This window comes from Peromyscus eremicus, chromosome 14 (assembly GCF_949786415.1).
Source record: "Peromyscus eremicus chromosome 14, PerEre_H2_v1, whole genome shotgun sequence".
Lineage (NCBI taxonomy): Eukaryota > Metazoa > Chordata > Mammalia > Rodentia > Cricetidae > Peromyscus > Peromyscus eremicus.
This window is the reverse complement of record NC_081430.1, coordinates 81778686-81799786: the sequence shown is the minus strand read 5'-3', so window position 1 is coordinate 81799786 and position 21101 is coordinate 81778686. Positions and strand designations below refer to the sequence as shown.

General features: G+C 55.0%; 1 protein-coding gene across 1 annotated transcript in view; it reads right to left on the bottom strand.

Moving 5' to 3' along the window:
- Window positions 1-1184: 1184 nt before the first annotated feature.
- Window positions 1185-21101, bottom strand: part of Papln (papilin, proteoglycan like sulfated glycoprotein) — a 30116-nt gene continuing 10199 nt past the window's right edge. The window contains exons 7-27 of the mRNA XM_059279191.1: window positions 20723-20846; window positions 20252-20332; window positions 19994-20166; window positions 19776-19899; window positions 19242-19368; window positions 18129-18336; window positions 17253-17435; window positions 16940-17081; window positions 14851-14931; window positions 14421-14682; window positions 13378-13498; window positions 12976-13114; window positions 11364-11835; window positions 10695-10832; window positions 10322-10446; window positions 9883-10036; window positions 9258-9395; window positions 7910-8037; window positions 7695-7803; window positions 4971-5137; window positions 1185-1760 (exon numbers count right to left, since the gene is read on the bottom strand). Coding sequence (XP_059135174.1) covers window positions 1585-1760; window positions 4971-5137; window positions 7695-7803; window positions 7910-8037; window positions 9258-9395; window positions 9883-10036; window positions 10322-10446; window positions 10695-10832; window positions 11364-11835; window positions 12976-13114; window positions 13378-13498; window positions 14421-14682; window positions 14851-14931; window positions 16940-17081; window positions 17253-17435; window positions 18129-18336; window positions 19242-19368; window positions 19776-19899; window positions 19994-20166; window positions 20252-20332; window positions 20723-20846 — 3372 coding nt within the window. The 3' untranslated portion in view covers window positions 1185-1584. The remainder of the gene's footprint in view (window positions 1761-4970; window positions 5138-7694; window positions 7804-7909; window positions 8038-9257; window positions 9396-9882; window positions 10037-10321; window positions 10447-10694; window positions 10833-11363; window positions 11836-12975; window positions 13115-13377; window positions 13499-14420; window positions 14683-14850; window positions 14932-16939; window positions 17082-17252; window positions 17436-18128; window positions 18337-19241; window positions 19369-19775; window positions 19900-19993; window positions 20167-20251; window positions 20333-20722; window positions 20847-21101) is intronic.

The window sequence follows — 21101 nt, the reverse complement described above, 5'->3', positions numbered from 1 at the left end:
TTTGTTGAGCTAGATGGCCTGAGACATTGCTTATACATGAAGCTTTGTTTCCCAGCCGATGTCAGAGCTTTGGTCCCATAGTTACCTTTGATACTAGATAGTCTTCCAGGAGAATCGGAGAGTGAGAGTGGGGAGCCTTGGAAGCTCATTCTTGCAGGCCTCTTCCTTGAGTGTTAGTATTAAGAAATCAGAGGATCCAAAAGATGAAGGATCCCTTCCTACATCTCAGACTACTAAAACCACTTCCCCAATTGTGACCTTGCACCCCCTCATCCTGCTAATACTGGGGTTTGTGGGTTTGGGGTTGTTTACTTTGAGACAGGATTTCACTCTGTGGCCCAGGCTGGCTTACACTTGGGGCATCCTGCTTCAGCCCCTCAAGCATTGGGATTATAGGCATGCATACACCACCATTCCCAGTTGTGTGTGTGTGTGTGTGTGTGTGTGTGTGTGTGTGTGTGTGTGTACACACACGCGTGGGTGAGCGTGCATGCGCACACCTAGCGGTCAGAGAAGAACTGGCCTGAGTCAGTTCTGCCTTCCACCAGTAGGTTCCAGGGAACAAACTCCAGTCGTCAGACTTGGCAGTGAGTGCTTTACCACTGAGCCATCTCACCAGCCCCCAGCTGCTGTTTTCAACATAGTTCTGATTTTTCTCTAGCAACGGATATTCTGATCCACAGATTCCCACTTAAGGAACCATGGCTTCTCCTGGCTGCTCAGAGCAGGCCAGTGAACTGTGTAAAGGAGGAGGAAGCACGTGAACCTTCCCAGCCCGCTTTGTGGGGCAGCCCCGGAGAGCTTCAAGGCCCATCTCTGCAGTCTAGTTCTTTCCCGGTTCCTTCACACCCAGATTACAGTGCTGTCTGGTTTCTTCACCCCACAACCCTACATTGAGGCCTGCTGGTTGTGTCTACCCTGCTGAGAGCTTTGCTGAGCATCAGTGTGGACTCCATACAGTGAGGGTGTTAATGCCAGCTGTGCCACCTCCTAGGAAGATGAAAAGGCCTGATTGACAGCTCACCACCTGACCAGTGACTGGGTTCTAGCACAGCATACTTGTGACTGAGCAATTACCACTCCCTCCTGTCACAGACCTCCCACCCAGCTTGCTCTGCGCTGTGCTGAGTGGATCCTCTACAAATTGAGCATCCCTCACTCAAAATCAAACATACTTTCAGACATTTTTGAAGGCTGACCTGGCATTTGGGTGTTTCAAGCTTCAGAGCATTTCAGATTTTTAGATTAGGGATGCTCAATTAGTAAAGTCTGCAAATATTTAAAAGTTTAAAACACTTTGGTCCCACACATTTCAGATAAAGGATCCTCAATGCAGCAGAAACTAGAGAGAGAAAGGTGTAAAGTAGCAGTTCTGTATAGGCAGATTCCTCTTCACGGCAGCCTGAGGTCAGATCAGACAGCCCCTGCTGAGCAGTGCAGGGGGAGGCTGGCACTGGCAGCTGCTGGGGCACAGCCCTGGGTTTCTGAGAGGGCCGGTATCTGAAAGGTGACTCCCTCTGCAAGCCCTGTCTTACCATCCCTTCTCCCCAGCAAACTGTCCGGAACTGACGCCGCAGCTCGCCTTCATCCCTGCTGCCCGGCAGGCTGGGCATTTGGCTGGAAGCGAGAGCAGCTGGCGCAGCAGAAGCTGGAGTAGTATTCATTGCCACAGAACTGGGCCTTGAGGATCAAGGCACAGTTGGCCAGCTCCGGCTGGTCGATGCACTCCCTGCCCGGGTTCCCGGACTGAGCGGCCGATCCTGCAGAAGAGCAGGAGAGAAAGGGCTGAGGCAGCTGCTCTCTTGCTGCAGCGTCTCACCTGGTCCATACTTGATCAGCAAGAAGGACATGCCTTCCACCCCTTGCTGGCCTCCCTCGTGGTCCTCCTGTGAGTCTTATCTGTGGCCTCCACCCAGTGCACAACCTTTCCCAGATTCCCACTTACTGACTGGACCAACAAATGGCTCTTCCAAGGTAACTCCTGCCCTTCCTGTCCAGAGCTGAAGAGAGGGCCACATGACAGCTGTGTTGGCCCGGATTGGGAGGAAGGACAGGTAGAGTCAGTCCTAAGAAGCTGGAAGTCATCCTCCCTGGTGCTGCTGGGTCCTCCAGCCACCCCTGCTTCCCTCTGTCTCCTACCACATCTTCCCTGGTTTCCGCCTGAGAAAGCCCTGGTGGTAACTGTGCCTCCAAGGCTACACCAAAGCGTAGCCCGTGTGCCCCCCTCAACCTTCCCAGGAGTTCTTGTAACTCAGGTGCATCCCACGGCCTCATCCCAGTTCCCCTCTCTTCTCTGCAGGCTCTGTGCAGCACTGTTCCCACTGTCCCCACAGCCAGGCATTCAGGACTGAGTATCTTCATGTCCCTGCTCCTTCAGAAGACACCAGGCAAAGACCAGACCAGCTAAGGTTTGGCATTGTTCCTGCCGTTTTTCCACAGTCTGAAACGTGGATCTCAGCTATCAGCTGCTGCAGCCCCAACCTGTATCATGATAGGTGCTCTGCACAGTGGTCAAGGCTATCCCTACCCCGGGGCTGGAGAGATGACTCAGTGGTTAAGAGCACTGACTGCTCTTCCAGAGGACTGGGGTTCAATTCCCAGCACCCACATGGCAGCTCATGACTGTAAGTCCAGTTCCAGGGACCTGACACCTTCATACCAACGCACATAAATTATTTTAAAAAAAGGACAATCCCTCCCTGCTGAATTCCCTTGGGCCAATTTCCTGAGCTCTCTGAGCCTCTGCTTCCTATCTGTGAAATGGGGAGGAAACAGCATCTTCCTCAAAGCGGTGTTCTAAGGACTTAAAACAGCTGGGCCTGGTGGCACAGGCCTGTAACCTCTACTCGGCTTCAAGGCCAGCTGGGGCACCTCAGTGAGACCCTATCTCAAACTGCAAATACCAAAAAGAGGCATGGGAGTATAGTTCGAGTAGAGTGTAGAGTGCTGATCTACAGCATACAGAAACCACTCCCGGCAGCACCCAGGGCATGTAATCACCGTGGCAGAAACTTGAGTGCTTACCGCTGTCTTGACCCCCGGGACAGCAGGGTCTTCCTCAAAAACTGAGACAGGGACAGAATGTGTGCCAGGCTACCTTCCCTTCCTACAGTATTTCCTGCTCTTTGCTCAGCCCTCATCGGCAAAGCAATTCAGAATTTGCCCCAGCATGTGTGAAAGAAACCTAAGCCATCGCCCCACGCTAACACTAATTCCAGTGCCACCAAGCCATGACTTGGGCAGCACGAGATTATCAAAAAACCAGCTAACGAGCATCTGTCTGCAGGCTGGGCGACAGAAGGGCTACGGACAGGTAGGAAGGGGACAGCTGGAATTCTGGAGAGATGCCTCCAAAATATGGAGGACAAGAGAAGGGAGGCCTCTCGGCGGCCACAAGCGGGGTCACCAAAAGCCCGCTAGCCTCCATTGTCGGACCAGCTTCTGATTATCATCTGGCCTCCCTCGCAGCAGACACATTACAGTTGGTCACAAACGTGAAAGTCCGGATCCCCTCAGATGTTAACACAGGGATGTCGTTCACACTGGACTCCAACTGGTAATCCTGCCTCTGTAGCCCAAGTGCTAGGACTCCTCTGTCCTCCCCCCCCCCCGACCATAGGAAGTCTGCATTCGTGGTCTCGTTGGTTTGGTTAGTGTATAGATGCGATGGATTTTCTAGAAACATGCAAGGTGGAAGTCCTGCAATCCGGTGTTTTCACCCGGGTGCTGTTGTTCACACAGGTACACTGAGCCACCATCTACCTTGAGTTCCTGGGTTGCAGAGCACTGGCCTGGGCTCTGGGATCCCAGACACTGCTTAGGGAGCTCAAAGTCAGTGTCAGTCTCAAAGCAACATTTCAACACACACCTTCAACCTCTGGCCAGTTCCCACAGCCTCGCAGCCGAAAAGACAGCCAGTACTGACCCCAGCCCTGCTCTATGGGTACTGCAACTCTGCTTGTCATGAATGTTCATGCAGACCAGGGAGTTAGTGCCCCATTTCCTCCATGCCAGCTCCCTTCTCCAGGGTCTGCCTCAGGTCTCTGAGAACTGGCTGCTTGGCCAGAGACTCTGACCTGTTGCTCAGTCCCTCCCTGAAACACTAAGACCTATCGAGAGCAGAGTCATTTAAACACAAGCTCCTGTGAGCTTGAACTTTAAAGTCTGGTTTCACCAGTTCTAAGATGTAACTTAAAAGCAGGCATGGTGGCACCTGGGAAGCAAAGGCAGGGAGATTAAAGTTGGGGCTAGCCTTGGCTACATACGGAAATCAGTAAACAAAACCAGGAGTCAAAAAAAGCCTGTGTCTGGCTGCCAGCTGTCCGCAAATCTGCTGTGTGGCCGGTGGGAACATCCCAGAAGCTCTCTGGGTACCTGTCTCATGGATAAAGGATGAGGGTGACCCCGCCCTCTGTCACATGCCTAGATCAGAGAGGCACTTTTCCATCCCAGACCCATTTATATAAAAATTTTAACTGCATCATTTGGAAAGGAGACTGTACCAAACACTGATCAAAGAATCATCTTTCCTGTGCCTTTTCTTAAGAATAAGGTCTTTTATTTACGTATATATTTACTTATTTGTCATGGTGCTAGGGATAGAGCCTAGGGCCTTGCACATTAGACAAGAACTGCTCTGAGCCCCAGCCCCACAGGACCTTCCACCGCCCTGACTAGAAGGGACAGATTGTAGGGGTCCAGCCATCTTAAGCATTATCCCAGCCAATCTTATTTCTTGAGACTGGTAAGTCTGAATGGCAGACTTCTGAGGCATTAGCAGTGCCAGCCTGAACACCTTTGCCCTCAGGTAGTGGGGCAGCCCCAGGAAAGCGAGGCTCTGGGGTGATACCCAAGGCCTACCCCCAATTACAATACCAGAAACTAGGAAGTGGGCGTGGGTGAGAACGAGATTGCTAAGCCCGTGACCTGTGGTGCTCGGCTGGCTTAACCCAGGGACGAGCCTCTCTCACCTGGTGGGGCCACCTTCACCTTGGTGCTGCGGCTCACAGCCTGGCTCCCGCGGTAGGCACTGCACGTGTAAGAGCCTTCATCCCTGGGCTGCAAGTTGTGAATCAACAGTGTGCCGTCTGGGGACTGGTACACACGGTGGCCATCTGCCTGTACTGGGAGTCCATTCCTGGAGGGGAGAGGACATTGAGAGAGCCATCCAGGGGCTTGGGGATTTAGCTCAGTGGTAAAGCGCTTGCCTAGCAAGCGCAAGGCCCTGCGTTCGGTCCTCAGCTCCAGAAAAAAAAAAAAAAAAAAAAAAAAAAAAGAGCCATCCAGGGCCTCTGGAGACATGCCCTAGGAGGCCTGGGAAATAAGACATTAGCCAAGGCTATTCTCTCCCCGTGAGGGCAAGTAGATAACATGCTCAGGGAAGTGGGGACAGGTACCCTAAATTAGTAGGAGGCCACTACCAAAGCCAGGTGGCACAATTAGGCACTGAGTTATCAGTTTGCCTCGGAGCCACAAAGGAACCCACTCCAGCTGGTCACTGACAGATGCCAGGCCCCGTGTCAGAGTGAAAGGTCCATATACCTTCATGGCACAGGGGAGGGCGCAGGTGTCCAGGGAGCCTTCCACAAGAAGGCTAGCTGACCTGAGGGGGAGAGGCAGCCGGGCTGCCAGTGGAAGGAGAAACAGCGCTGTGGGAACTAAAGACAAGCCATGGCCAGAGCAAGGAGAGGCAGGAGGGAACCAGACCAGACTCTTAGGCTCCCAGCAAGGGTTTAAGCAGGCTCTGGAGTGACTAAAAGGATCTGAATGGAGCAGGGACTGGCTGGGGTGGCCTGGAAGAAGAGAAAGCAGGGGGTAGTTGGTGCTTCGGGCACATGGAGATGTCAGGGCACAGAAGCAGACGTGGGTGAAGGTCAGATGTGGGAGGTGGAGAGAAGAAACTACAGATTGGTCACTGGGCGATGGTGGTTCCAGGGACAACCTTCTCTTCCCATGAGGGCAGAGAAGTGACCAGGTCTCAGCTCACTAGTGCCCTCCCAAGTGGAAAGGAATGAACAGTGAGATGTTTTGAATCTGGGGTGCCTGTGAGATCTGGAGCTGGAAAGTCCAGACCCAGAGTATCAGCGTGGAGTGACCCCTGGAAAAACACATCTCCAAAGTTGTGCAAGGTCACAGCTCTGAGGACCGTGGGGCAGACCTGGAAAGGGGTGTTTGGAGAAAGATTGAGTGACCGGCGGGACACCAGCACAGATGAGGTAAAGACGGACCACCCTGTGGTGGTGGGGTGGAGACGTGATTGGTGGCCTCTCCGGTGCAATGTCCCCTGGAGCAGGGGCTGGCTATAGGTAGAGCAATGATCAGGACAGACAGCAAGGTGTACAGCCATGCTGTGAAGGGGGCATTGTGAGCACTGAAGCCCCTGGTACCAAAGCCACCTAAGAGGCTGCTGGCCTGCATTGCTGCCATCACTCCACACCAGCGCCTCCCTCCAGGAAATGCTTGCCTTTGGTCACTCGTTGCTTCTCCTCCCAAGAGCATCATCCTTCCCTCTCCTTACCCTCCCTGGCCTCGTCCCTGACTCTCCCAGATCCAAAGCCTCACTTCCTTCTGTGCACAGCAGCACTTGGGGGAAACCTGGCCCAAGACCACCTCTCAGCTCATCATGCCCTGAGGCTCAAGTGGCCCCCAAATCTCCAGACACTAACTAAGTTCTGACGTATTCTAAAGAAGTAGAGACAAAAGATAGTTGCTGAATTTAAAAAGAGCAGCTGATCTGGGACCGGTACACTGGAGCTGGGGCTGGAGAGATGGATGGCTGAGCGTTCAGAATGTATTCTTGCAGAGGACCAGGGTTCAGTTTCCAGCAACCACGTGGTGAGTCACAACAATCCATAACTCCAGTTCCAGGAGATCCCACCACCCTCCACAGGCACCAGGCACACATGTTGTACACAAACACACAGGCAAGCAAAACACTCATACACATAAACAAATTTGGAAAGAAAAAAAAAGAAAAACACCGACGTCTCCAAAGCTGCATGCAGCCCTGTGGTTCTCAATATGGAAGAGACAGAACCATGTCTGGAAATACTGTTTTGACGTGGGCAGGGCAGATGCTGCTGGTTCCAGCAGGTGGATATTCTGGAGGCTGCTAAATATGCTACCACGAACAGGCCTAAAACAGCTTGTCTGGCCCAATATGTCAGTGCTAAGATTAAGAAACTATAGTTTCTGGGTGTGATGGCACACACGTTTAATCCCAGCACTCGGGAGGCAGAGGCAGGTGAATTTCTGGGAGTTTGAAACCAGCCTGGTCTACACAGTGAGTTCCAGGCCAGCCAGAGCTACACAGTGAGACCCTGTCTTGAAAATATCAAAAGAAAAATAGACATTAGCCAGGTGGTGGGGATGTACACATTGAATCCCAACACTCAAGAGGCAGAGGCAGGCAGATCTCTGTGAGTTTGAGGCTAGCTTGGTCTAAAGAGCGAGTTCCAGGACAGCCAGGGATACACAGGGAAACCCTGTTTCAAACCCCTCCCCCCCAAAAAAAAGGAAATTATGTCACCCAGCCAGCAGGAAAACTGTCCTCTGGGGCTTCACGGTGTAGGATGAGGGTGCTCCAGCCTCCAGCCCTGGCACCAAGCCTCAGAGGACCATGGCATGGAGGTGGCTGTGACATTTCTGACAGGATGAGGCTGCAAGGACACGGACTGGCTAAAACAGCACTTTACCTGGACCACCTAATGTTCACACTTTCTCCGTCCACCACACACAGAAGCCTTGCCGTGTCGCCCTCTGGCACCGTCATAACCGGAGGCAGGCCTGTGATTGTCAGCTCCCCTGGACATGAGAAGACACTGCCATGACTAACACAGACCCCTCGCCAACTCCACCCCACTTGACCAGAACGCCCACTGGCCACACTCAGCACTTCCTTCTTACTTACCCAGAACTCGGAGCTGGACCCAGTACTGGTCTCGGTCCTGCCCATTAAAAGCAACACAGGTGTAGAAGCCACTGTCTTCTGTGGCCACACGGCTGATGACCAGAGAGCCATCGGGCTGCGGCTGGTGCCTGGGGACCAAACACAGTCAGTTGGCTTTGACCCACATAGGGGCTGAGCTGGAATCAAGAGAGGCAGAAGTGGGGAGGAGGGCTGAGCAGGGCCCCTACTATTTAAAACATGTCTAGCCAAAGAGCTGCTGGCCTCCACCCCTCACACAGTCCAGCTGCCAACACTTAAGTTTACTTGACAATACCTGGATTTAAACTCAATAACAAATCATTTTGTTTTCTGATTTAAAAACTATTGGAAGCCAGGTGTGGTGGCTCGTGCCTGTAATCCCAGCATTCAGGAACTGGGAGCAGGAGGATTGCCATGAGTTGGATGCCAACCTGGTCTACATAGTGACTTCCAGGCCAGCCTGAGCTACAGTGTGATGCCCTGTGTCGAAAAACATAAAGGGGCCTGGGGAGATCACGGTTGGTAAAAGTGCTTGCCTTGCGAGTCTGAAGACTGAGTTCAACCCCCAGAATCCACATTTGGGGTGGGGCAGGGAGGCATGGTGGGGCTTGCTTGTAATCCCAGCACTGGGGAAGCAGAAAGGATTCCAGGGCTTGCTGGCCAACCAGCCTAGTCTACTTGGCAAGCTCCAGGCCAATGAGAGACCCCGGCTCAAAGAAACAGATGGGTCGTTCCTAGGAATGATGTCTAAAGTTGACTTCTGGCCTATATACAGAAGTGCACACGGAGGTGCAACACGATTTTAGATTAGATTCTAGTTTGGCTTTTTGTTTTTTTTTTGTTTTTTGGGGTTTTTTTGTTTGTTTGTTTTTGAGACAGAGTTTCACTGGGTAGCGTTTGCTGTCCTTAACTTACAGAAGTCCACCTACCTCACCTCCAGGGTGCTAGAATTAAAGGCTTAGATTTCTGGGGTTTGCCATATGCAAAATAGACTGGAATCCTGATTCTGTAGTGAGCTGTGTGATATTAAGCTCCTGTGTGTACTGCTCACAAGAAGCACATACTTCAGTATGGCTCCCTGCGGCTTATACAACAGTGAACAGGCCTCAGTACAAAATCAGTAAATGTCAGCAATGGGGATCATCTAGGGGTGTGCAAAATCTGTCTCCCTCCTGGCTGGCCTCTCATTTCCATCCGCTCTACTTTGGAAATGCCTAGAAGCCCTGTGCTCCAAACCCCATTTCTCCAGAGCCTGGAGTCCTGCTCTGGCCTCTATAGAGGATGTGTGGCTGGAGAGAGGCCTGGTCAGCAGGCAAGGGGCTGAATGAACCTGGGAGAAGAGACCAGCTGCCCATCTCTCTGCCACTCAATGATGGGGGTTGGGAAGACTTCAGCATGGCAGGTCAGCCGGATCTGCTGGCCAGGACTGGCATCCACCACCCCAGGCCGAGTCCGGTCCAGATGCAGCCTATAAAACAAATTATGCACACTAAGGGGACCTGGCTGCGACTTCTCCCCATAACACAGTCCTCTGTACAAGCCCCTTTCTCCCTTTCTGGTCAGGGTAGGATCCCTAAAATTATCCCTTAGTCCTGTTTAGGACACCAACACTGTTGTTAAGAACTGGGGGTGAAGGCCCAGGGCTGCCTGCCAACATGGCTGACTAAACACACCCAGAGTCTCTGCCTACCTTCTCCTGCCCTGCACATCTGCCACCAGGCCCTGACAAAGATGCTCCCCCACCACGAAGTCCCCTGAGGTGGAACCACCCCTCAAGGGCAGCTTAAGGGGCCAGGCTTTTCTATTTGCCACCTCTCTGAGCCCAGGGCACTGGCCGATGAAAACCCAACCATAGCACACCCTTTCCCTTCTCCCCTGTTGAGACCATGGACCCCGAAAGACTCTGAATATATTATGGTGTATTCAGAGACCATTAGAATATGCTGTGCTGTTACCTGGTGGCAGGCCTGGGGTGTAGAGAAGAGGTAGCCCCTTGGCCCCCAGCTCCTGCTCCTGTTCCAGAGTCCCGAGGCCCATGGCCAAGGTCTGGGTTCCTGGTCTGAGGGAACGGTCTCGGCTGGACCTCAGATAGCACTGCTGTGTCGCCCCCTGTCATGAGACCAAAAGAAGCAAGTATGAGCTCTGAGGAGGATGGAAGAGGGGCCATGAGACCAGCAGAGACAGTGGAGAAAAAAGGACAAGATAGTGTCCCTGCCACAGGAGGAAGTGACCAAGGAAGAACTTGGGCCTTTCTAGGGTGGGTCAGCCCTGCCCGGGCCCGCCCGCCCTCCCTCCCTCCCTCCCTCCCTCCCTCCCTCCCTCCCTCCTTCCCTCCCTCAGTCCCACTCTGTTTTGTGAGAGCCTGGAGGTGGGGGTAGAGGATGGGACAGAAACCTGTGACTCGAAGCTGGATTTTCTGGGGGTCATGGCCTGGCCTGTGGCTGCCACAGATATAGACACCGGCATCCTCTGGCCTCAAGGGGCTGATGATGAGGGAGCCATCTGACTGTAGCTGGTACCTGATCAGGGGGAGGAGAGATATACCTCTGGGCTCCTGAGGGCAGTACGAGTCCTCTGGCACCCACGCTAACCAAAGAAGACCAAAGGGCCCCACAACACTCAGAGCCTTCTCACACTCCCGAGGAATGCCAGGGGTCCTCCGCAAGAAAGGGCACTGCACATACGGGAGACGGAACGTAGATGTTGCTCACCACTATCCCACAGTGACCCTCTCCCACAGGAGGTGGGACCACGGTTTTGCACGCACCTGTCGGAGGAGATGGTCTCACCGTCTTTCTGCCAACCTGCCTGGAACTGTGGGTAGATGTTGCCGGGACAAAAGAGCTGTACCGCCTGCCCAATGGCTGCTTGAACCAGGGAGGGCACCGAGCCTGCCAAGCTGATCCTGGAGAGGGAAGAGGGATGGGTCTGCCTCCTGGCACAGGAGCAGGCCACCAGGGAACTGTCTCTTGTAGGTATCTGCAGGGCTAGAGTCCCATGGGAGACTCTAGCCTTCCCAGCCCTGCCGCACCCCAGGCATTGCCCCTGAGCATGTGCTTTGGTTTCTTAATTCTGTTTATTTCCCCAACCCCCTTATTAATATGATGATATTATTAATGTGATGATCACAAGAGTGATTGATACATAACAGAGCCCATATCAAAACTTACGATATATTCAGGGAATGAAACATTACCACCATTTTACAGGTCAAGAAACTGAGGTTTGGAGCAAGCTACCTAGAAACAGACCTCAGGGTACAGTAGCTAGAGCAGAGAAAGATCTGGGAACAGATACCTCGGCTAAACCTACATCCCAAGGACCTCAGCATCCCTGTCTGTCATGTGATGGTGACAACCCACCTGGTGGGCTGTCTCTCTAGGGCTCAGCCCTGGCCTGGGCATCCATTGCCCTCTACCTGGGAAGCAGGCCTCACCTGTGGGAGGAGCTGTGTGTGGGTGGCACTGGTGGTCTAGCATCTCTACCCAGTCCAGAAACTCTGGGCCGGAGCTCCTGATCTCCAGGTCGTTCTCCATAGGCTGGGGGGTGGGGCGCCTCCCCCGGCCCTGGCTCTTGTCCTCTCTGCCACGGGCTTCCAGGTGAGGGCAGTCTCGGGACTGTGGCTCTTGTCCTGTGCCAATCGGGTTCCTGCTGGCCTCCAGGACCACGTTGGCCACCGTCTGTGTGGACGCGATGGCCAGAGGCCCCTGCCCCAGGATGGCGGGGCTCGTGGTGCTCCCGGCAGTTATTCATGCACTCCTGCTCCGATCCAAAGTTATTGGCATTGCCGTGGCAGCCGCCATACCAAAAGCGGTTACACCGGCCCACTGATGCCACAAAGTACCAGCGGGCAGCCCAGTCTCCACATGACCCAGGAGCACTGGGCAGCAGACACCTCACTGGGTAAGCTGTGGATTGTGGATGGAACATGTCACCCAGGTGGCCAGTGGTGACACTGTCCTCTCCCCTCAGCCTTTAGGAGCATGCCTGCCCTGGTTTATAGAGCACAGCTCCACCCTTGCCAGGACCCCTAACCTCCCCTAGGAGCCCAGGACACTCCCAGCATCTTTCCTAAGACTTGCTTAGGCTGGGTCACATGCCAAACTAGAACCACCCCAGGAAGAAAAGACCTTGAGCAAGCTCTCTCATGCCCCTTCCAGCCTGGGCCTCTTAGGGTGTACACACAGACCAGCTAGAGCTCGACTTCCCTGTGCCCTCCCCTGAGGGGCTGTGAACATGCCCAGCAGGAGACCCGGCCTTGTCCTCATCCCCAGCCTCTAGCCTGCTTGTCCTCACAGCCCTGCTGGCCAGCATGGATAGCCTGCTCCATCGCTCCACCTTCCAAGTGGCTATGGCTACCTGTCCTGATAGCCACCCGTCTGCTGAGCCCTGGGCCACCAGCCTGTCAGACTTCGGATGCATATTCCCATGACAGACCCCGGGAGTTCCACCCACAGGATGGTCAATCCTGCTCCAGCTCCCACCATCTCTCTAAACTCAGCTTCTACTCCGGGCAACACACCCTGTCTCAGGCATGGGCAAGCGCTACAGCACTACCCACTTTACCCTCCCTGCCTTTACTGTGGGAGGAGCCTGACCCCCAGATGGACTTGTTTTTACTTGTGATACCCACTTTTTTTTTTTTTTTTTTTTTAACAATCTTATTATCTCAGACTAGCTTTGAACATGGTATGGAGCCAAAAATGACCTTGAACTTCGATCATCCCGCCTCTACAAGTACTGGGAATACAGACCTGCACCACCATATCTGGTTTATGTGGCTCTGAGGATTGTACCCAGGGCTTCGTCCATGCTAGGCAAACACTCTACCAACTGAGCCGCAACCACAGCCCCGGGAGCTCCGTTTATAACCCTCCCCAGACAAGAGCAATCATCATTGATGGAGGAACAATCGGTCAGAATCCTCTGGCCTGCAAGCTAGTGCATGCTCAGGAACTGGGAGGTCTTTGGCTGTGCGTAGGGGATGAGGACCCAGCGAGACACCAGAGTCCACCCATCGGAAGGATGAGAAGGGGGTACCCGCTCACCGTAGCTGGGCTGGCCCCCACAGCCTTCCCCCAGGGGACCAGCTGCAGAAGCCACGTTGTCATAGCAACAGCCGAACTGGGAGGCCCGACACTCTCTGGGTTCGCTCTGATGGGCCTGGGGTTGGTGGATCTGGGGGACCTGGAGAGGAAGCCAGAGGTTGGGAAATTGGGAATAAATCTTGTTTTCGGTGGGGAGCTTGCCCAGAGGGAGGATGACAGGAAAGGGAAGGGGCACACAGCTGTGAGGCAGAGGCAGAGAACCCCACCCAGGCCACCTCTGAAGCCCTGCTCTTTGAAAGGATGGCCTAGGTTACCAGGTTTGTAGGGTCCTCCCTTTCACAAGGCTGAAGCTGCAAAGATCCCGGTAGCCCTGAGCCGTGTTCCTGCCGTGGAGCCACTCACCTTGGAAGCCACTGCCCTGGACCCTGGCCTGTTCCCGGTATTGTCCCTGCCGTGAGACCTGGGGCAGCCAGCCTGCTGGGGCCCCTCAGCTGCAGACACCCCATCAGGGCAGCATCCGTACCTAGAGAGCAGTACACAGCCACCCTCACTGCCCAGCCCTACCCCTGCCCTCCCATGGTCCCTGGTGCCTAAAACTCCCAGGGCGGAAGAGGCTCTGAGGCCGCTAGGAGGCTGTCTGGGGAAAGACCTGACTGAGAGAGCCTGTGCCTGTGCCCCAGGCTCTGCTCACCACCCAGCAGCTGCCAGGGAAGGCAGCAGTAGCAAGCTGCAGCTACAGCCCGCACAGTGCACCTCTGCCTGATGCATGACGCATCCTATCCCAAACCCAGAAACAGGGATGCAGCTAAACCTGCACAAACATCGGGCTCCCAGGAGCTCCCGGAAAACTGCAGTCCATCCTTGATCTCCCACAACCAGAGTTTTTGAAGCAAGGTGAAGGGAGGGAGGACAGTCTCCCTCACAACCTCCCTCAGCAGGAGCCATGGTTCCTGGCTCTCAGAAGGGGAAGCCAAGAGCAGAGAAGTCACCCAGCAAACAGCTGGAAGTCACCGGCCCCAATTCCCAGACCCTTATCGCAGTCCCTCAAGGAGCCTGTGCAAGGTAGGTCTCTCGGAAGAACCGCAGAGAAGACATTTGGCCAAGTGGGGTGGCTCAGCCCCTCCCAACAAGGCTGAAGGAGTGTGTTGGTAGAAGACTTGAAATGTAGCCAGCTTCACACTGAGCTCCTGAGCCTGGCATGGACCTGAGAGCTGGAATCACCTTTCATGCCTGCTCCAGGCCTCAGGCTACCTCTCCACAGGCTGGGCCCGTTAGAAGCCCATCAGGAGGAAGAGAGATCCACCCACCCCAAATGGCACAGTCAGGGTACCTCAGGAATTCTAAGCTGGGCAAGTCTGCCCTGGGCAGGGATGCTGGCCCCGCCCAATGTTGCCCAGCCCGACCTTCCTCCTCTTGCCTGCTAAGGAAGAAGCTGCCCAACCCACCTGCTCTGAAGACACACGGCTCCAGCCAGGGGACAGCCTTGCCACTGTGGCCCAAGAGATGGTGTGTGGCCATCAGGGCAGCATCCGTGGGGGCTGTGTCTGCAGTCACGGGGTCCTGAGTTAGGTCTCAGGGGTGGCCGGTGTGGAGGGTGCTGCAGAGTCGGGGCCCGGCCTGCAGCCGACAGCTGGGGATCCTGGCCCTCTCTGGGGTTACTCTGGGCCCTGGGTCGCTCCTGGGCAGCCCACCACTGGTCTCTAGCATCTAAACAGGAGGAAAGAAAAGATCACTGTGGTGTACCCACATGCTCCTCGCCCTCATCCCAAGTCTCCCTTCAAACCACCTTCCTAGGTCTCCACTTCCTCTAGACCACTACCAGGCCACCCAGACTCATAGATGACAGGGCCCTGGGCCAGGGACCCAGCTTCTCACCTGAGACTGGGGACACTTGAGGGCCTAAAGGCATCCTGGGGTGTGAGGGGTGGGTCCGTGAGTCCTGTATGCTAGGGACCTCTGTGGAGAACCAAGTAAGGGGTGTGGAGCTCAACCAGAGAAAAGCAATGCCCGAGATAAATATCAACATCCCAACCCCGAAAACACAACCCGGCTGAGACTTATGACAGTATTGGTCTTAGTCACAAGAATCCTCCTGCCTCAGCCTCTCAGGTGCAGGGATTATGGGTCTGTAGCAACACGGCTGCCTCAAAGATTTCACTTTTCTGCATGGCTGGATTTTTTTTTTAATCTTGTCCAACTTAGTAAAATTACCAAATCATTGTCCAGTTAGACCAGGTGACTTGGGGGCCGTGACAGCTGAGCTGGTAGGACACTTGCCTGGCATGAACCAGGCCCTGGGTTTGAGCCCCAACAGCCCCCCTCAAAGAGAAAAAAAAATGGATTTTCATGGCATTTAGTAGTTAATAGTCTTAATAAAATTGCTAGATCTTTTAAATCATAAAATGTCAGAGAAATTGGTTTTTTTTTTTAATGAAGAGGAAAAGAAACTAAGTAAGTAGTGTACCCCCAAAACAGTCAGCACTTCTTAATGGGGGGGGGCTTTCCTGCTCTTCCACAATAAACTTAGTTTGACTGGATAATTAACATCACCAACTCGAGAACACTACAGTGGCGGGTTAGCGGAGAAAGTATGCACCACGCAGGTGTGAGGGCTGGAGTCCCAGAACCACAAACAGTGACCTCAGAGTTCCAGGCCAGCCAGGGCTACATAGTGAGAATCAGCCTTAAAAAAGATAATTAAAATATAATTGTGGGGAGGCTGGAAAGATGGCTGAGCAGTGAAGAACAGCAGCTGCTCTTCCAGAAGACTCGAACTCGGGTTCGAGTCCCAGCACCCACATGTTGGCTCACGACCATTGGTAACTCCAGTTCCAGGGGATCCAGTGCTTTCTGGCTCTGTAAGTACCATGTGTACACAAGGCACATAGATGTACATGGAAGCAAAATACCACACACATAAAAATTTAAATATAATTTTTAAAAGACATTTCTAGGTCTGGTATGGTGGTGCACACCTGTAATCCCAGCACTTGGGAGGTGGAGACAGAGTGATCAGGAGTTCAAAGTCATCCTTAGCTACATAATGAGTTTGAGGCCAGCCTAGGCTACATTATACCCTGTCTCAATAAACCAACAATGATAATAATAAAGCATCACTGTGTCGCCCCTTCCTGGGGCTCTTACATCTTGTCTGTACTTCAGCCTGCCCCTGGGTGTGGGCCAAATCTGCCTCGCCCTTCCTTCAGGATCATGAATGGCTCAGCACTCCCAAGGACCCCCACAGGCGCAGAACCAGTGTCCCAAGACAGCCACAGGCAGGACAGTCACCCTTGCTGCCCTTGTCCGGGAGAGAGGAACCACCCTTGCCCAGGGCCACACTGTAGCCACCATGCTGGTGCTCTGAACCAAGTCCGCCATTCCCCTGAGAGCCTGCCACACACCTCCACTGGAATCCTGCTGTCCCCAGCTGGAGGTGCCCGTAGCTCAGAGTCCCCAGGAACCAGCCCTTCAAGGGCAAACCTACTTTTCTCAATATCAGAGGCTACCGGCCCGCCCTCCCTCCCTCCCAGCCATGACCCTGACTTTCTCAGGTCCACACAAGCCCTCCCTCTGTAGTCTGCATGCCGGAGAAGCCTTCTTCCCCAGAGGAATGGGGGTGAAGGGGCGCAGGGGAGAGCAGACAGGCAGGAGCAGTATGCTTTCTCTCTTCATTCAGCCGCACAACCAACAGTTAAGTACAGGTACTAGGCACTGGGGAACACAGGTCCCGTGCTCGGTACTCTGGGGGAGATGGAGAGAGGAACGGGAAGCCATGGTCCTCGCCCTTGGGAAGCTAAGAGCGAGCAGGTCTAAGAAGCCACATGGGACCCATGCAGTGCAAGAAAACGAAGGCGAAGGTGACATGGAAGACAACAGGCTGGGGGAGGTGGAGGCTCATACGGTGCTGTAGGTGGATTTGGCAGCAGCAGAGGCAGGGGGCACACCCTCCCTGCCCTGTCCTCACCATGAGGAAGACCGCAGGGCTGTATGTTGCAGGGCTCCACCTCAGCGGGCTTGGATGACTGCAGGTCCCTGCAGTGACCGGGCGGCCCGATGGCGCAGGTGACGTGTCGCCTCCGAGTACCCAAACCACAGCTCTTAGAGCACTGACGGCCCAGGGTGGGAGTGGAGAGAGAGAGAGAGAGACAACCCTGAGGCCAGGCACGCACCCTTGAGGAAGTGGGGGGCAGTGCTCTTCACAGGTGCGTTTGCAGAATCCCCCAGAACCCCAGGGACCAGGGCTGGACAGCAGGCATCGGGAGGGGACGCACACTTACCAGACTCCACGCGCCTACGTGCCAGGCCTGGCCACGGAGCACAGGACAGGCCTCTTGCACACAGGGCTCAGTGGGGCTTGGCTGGTCCTTCAAGGAGCATGCTGTGACATGGACCGGAGACTCCTGATCCCCCCGGCAGGTGACACTCCTCTTCCTGATGCCAGCTCCACAGGTAACGGAACACTGTAAGGACAGGCTATCAGCAGGAACGTCCCCCAGGGGAGCCCAACCAGCCTGGCTTAGAGGGCAGATGGCTGCCCTTATCTCACTCCTCAGCCCAGAGAGGCCGAATCTCTGCTCTGAAGTCACACAGCCTGAAAGGTATTTTTCACACTCCTCACTCGCCTTTATTATATTTTCATTTATGTGTATCTGTGTGTCTCTGTGTGTGTGTGTGGGGGGGGGTGTCTGTGAGACCAGAAGAGGGAGTCTGATCCCCTGGAGCTGGAGTTATAGGCCATTGTGAAAAACCTGACCCAGGTGCCCGGTATCAAATTCAGGTCCTCCTGGAAGAGCAGCAAGCATTCTTATCCACTGGGCTGTCTCCGTAGACTCCATGCCCTCCCTGTATTTGCAACTTGGGCGCAGGAGGCAAGGCTTTCCTCACCCCCCAAGACACATCCAGCTCTGTCTTCTCACCAAGACAAACCTTGTCCCATCCAGACCTGGGATGCTAACGTCAGGAGGACCCTGGACCAGAGTCTACAAGTTACATCTCATCATCCCAGCTTTGGCCACATCTTCCAAGATGACCAGCTAGGTCCCTTACCCTCCGAGGACCTTAGCTTCCTGCCACAGCAGAAGACAAGCCTTTCAGCCCAGCCCTGCTGCTATCCAGGCCCCAAACACAGCTCCTAGTCCTGGGCAGGGCCTCACCTCTCCCCACGGCTCCACGCTCCAGGCTGCACAGCGTTGCCGGTTACAAGCCTGTGTGGTAGGGGGCTTCCCAGGTAGACCAGCACACTGGGTCTCCTCAGCAGCTTCCTGGCCACCAGCCCCATCTGAGGATACGCAATAGACAGAGCGAGACTGGAATCCACCCCCACAGGAGACTGAGCAGGGTGTCCACGGTCCTACCTTCCAGCTGACAAAAAAAAAGGAAACAGATAAGACTGGCGTAGGAGGAGGCTGCAGCTCCCCAATGCAGAGCGCACGGAGGGCCCACCCCACCGCTCCCCAAGAACTCTGTGGAGACCACCAGCCAGGCCCTCCTAGGCATCCCCTATGGCTCAGTGGCCCCTGAAGGGTCTTTATCACAGATAGCCTGACTGCTGCCCCTCGGCTTTCATTTCTGTGCCTCAGCTCTCCCTTTCTCCTTCTCACTGGGTCCTGGCATCCCAGCCAGACGCCATCCCTTGCCCTCCTGTGTCGGGGCATCTCCCGAAAAGCTCTGTTCCCTGTATGTGGAGAAGCCCTGCCTGGCTGGGGGTACAAGGACCTAAGGAAAGGGAAGCCCCAAACACACCATGCAAAGCCAAGCCCACCACCATCTCACCAGGCCAGGAGGGTGAGGGTACCAACACCAGCCCTCTGGGAACCCCCTGGCCCACGGATTACCTGTTCCCACACACATGCTGGGCCCCAGAATGGCGCCACGCTCCCGGCCGGTGCAGGAAAGAGATCCTTTGTGCACGAACAAAGCATTTGCCAGAGTCTACTGGCCTTTTGGCCAGATTCCTGCCTCACCCCCAGTCATCTGTTTGAGCCCCCTGTTGCCTTAGACAGGGACCCTCTGGCGCTGTCCCCAATCCTCCTGTTCCCAGTCTAAGCATCCCGATACTGTGAGGAGACCCATGAATAGCGAGAACTGTCCTGTGTCTCATGCTCAGGCCCATTCGCTGCCTCCCTCAGTGACAGCCGCCACCTGATGTGAAGAGCCCTGCCCCCCAACCTCTTCGGCCTATGCCTGAAACAGTTTAGGGACTCCCCTCCCTTCCCACCCAAGTTCCTGGGCTCCACCCTAGGTGGAAGGGGCTGGCAAGGCCTCACCGCTTGGTCTTCGGGCAGGGGTGAAGATTGCAGGCACGTCGGTGGGCTGGCCGAGGCTGGTGTCGGCACAGATGGTCCGGGTAGGCCTCGTTGTCAATAGTGCAGAATACCAGGCGAGTCTGGTGACCTGTCGTCGGGAGGAGAGCCACACAGGGTTCTTGGTAGGCCAGTGCTCTTCAAATGAACTCGCTAGTTGGGCAACCCTTCCGGACTGGACCCACAGCTCACCCTGATGAAGTCCCACGTGTCCTGTGACAGGTGCCACCACCATACCCAACTTACAGAGGAGTAAAGGGAGGCTCTAAGAGTCTTAGGTGTTAGTGACAGACCTTGTTCACGAGCTCCAGGCCTGGCCTCCAACCACAGTGGGCAGCCCTTCCTAAGAGATCTCTCTTATCCTAGCGAGGGTCGCAGCCCTTCCTGGGGACGTCTAACTTTTTCCATACATAGAGGTATCCCTCCCCAGTAGTGCTGTGACAGGACTGTCACCTGCCAGCCCGAGTCATTTGTCCTCCCCCAGGCCCCAGTGTTCACCTCCACCACAGTCCACGCTGCAGTCACCCCAGGACCCATGGCTCCAGCTGAAGCCTCGGCCGGGGTCATTCAATGGCAGGTAGTACTCATAGTGCACGCCGGGGTTGGGTTCCTGGCTGATGAGCTGCAGAGAGTGTTAGCTGAAGTCCCTCTGCCTGGCCCATGGTAGCCTGGGCAGCCCACCTGTACAGGGTCACCTCCCTCTGTGGCCCACTCACCTCGATGACCAGGGGCTCCGAGGTGGGGCCCCGTGCCTGGAGCCGCTCAGGGGCCAGGTCCCCCTCCACACCCCTTTCATACTGTAGGACCGTGCTGGCCACTGGCAGACCCTGGGCTGCCTCAATGGTCCAGCGCCCATTGAGGTAGTACTCTCCACCGACGCTCTTCACGGCTGCGGAGGACCCAGCCTGTCAGGGCATGTGGGACAGCCCGTTGCCTCTGAGCCCCAGGCTGCCCAGCTCCAAACCATCTCTCACCCAGGAAATTCCTGCTGGCCGCAGCTTCCTCGATGTGAATACTGGTGGCCCCAGCAGGAATGATGAAGATTTGGTTGTAGCCTGATTGGGACAAGATTCGGGTGAGGGGTGCTGGTTTGTTCCTGGAGGGACTTCTTGGGGAGAGTGCTTTTGGCAGAGGAACTAGCTTTACAAAGACGGGGTGGGGTGGGAGTAGGCTCAAGGGCCTGACATCTTAGGAGGAAAAAGAAACAGCCTGGGGACAAGGACAAGGCACGAGTCGGTCGGCATTGTGAGATTAGACCACACAAGTGGGTGAGGGTCCCAACCAAGGTAGGCACATGAGGAGAGTCCTGTGAGGGGTACAGCCTCTGTCTTGCAGTCACATGACCTGAGCCAGACCTACTGAGTGCCATGAGGATCGCCTGGCCTCAAGCCTTGGTCAGAGAAGGTGACAGGTAAGCCAAGGTGTGTGACCCCCCCCCCCCACACCTCTGCTGAGATCGTTGGCGTCAAAGGTTCCTGTGACAGGGTAGCAGGTTGAACCATCACCCCCACACTGCAGACACTTGTCCTCCTGCTTGGTGGAGTCTAGCTTGTGATCACAGCCAACAACCTGCAGGGAAGGGAGGGATAGGGAAGTGATGGCAAGGTGAGAGAGAAGAGGCGTGGACATAGTTCCAAACGCCCCGGGCAGGACAGCGGGACCACAGGGACCGACATCCGCTCATCGATCTGCTTGGGCCCGTCCCCCAGCTCCGGCTAACCACTCCAGAGGTCATGGCTCTCCCAGTTTGGATGGAACTCCACAAATGTGGGTTTGGGCATGCCAGAGGAACGTGGTTCCCTCCATTCCTCAGAGAATGGTTCA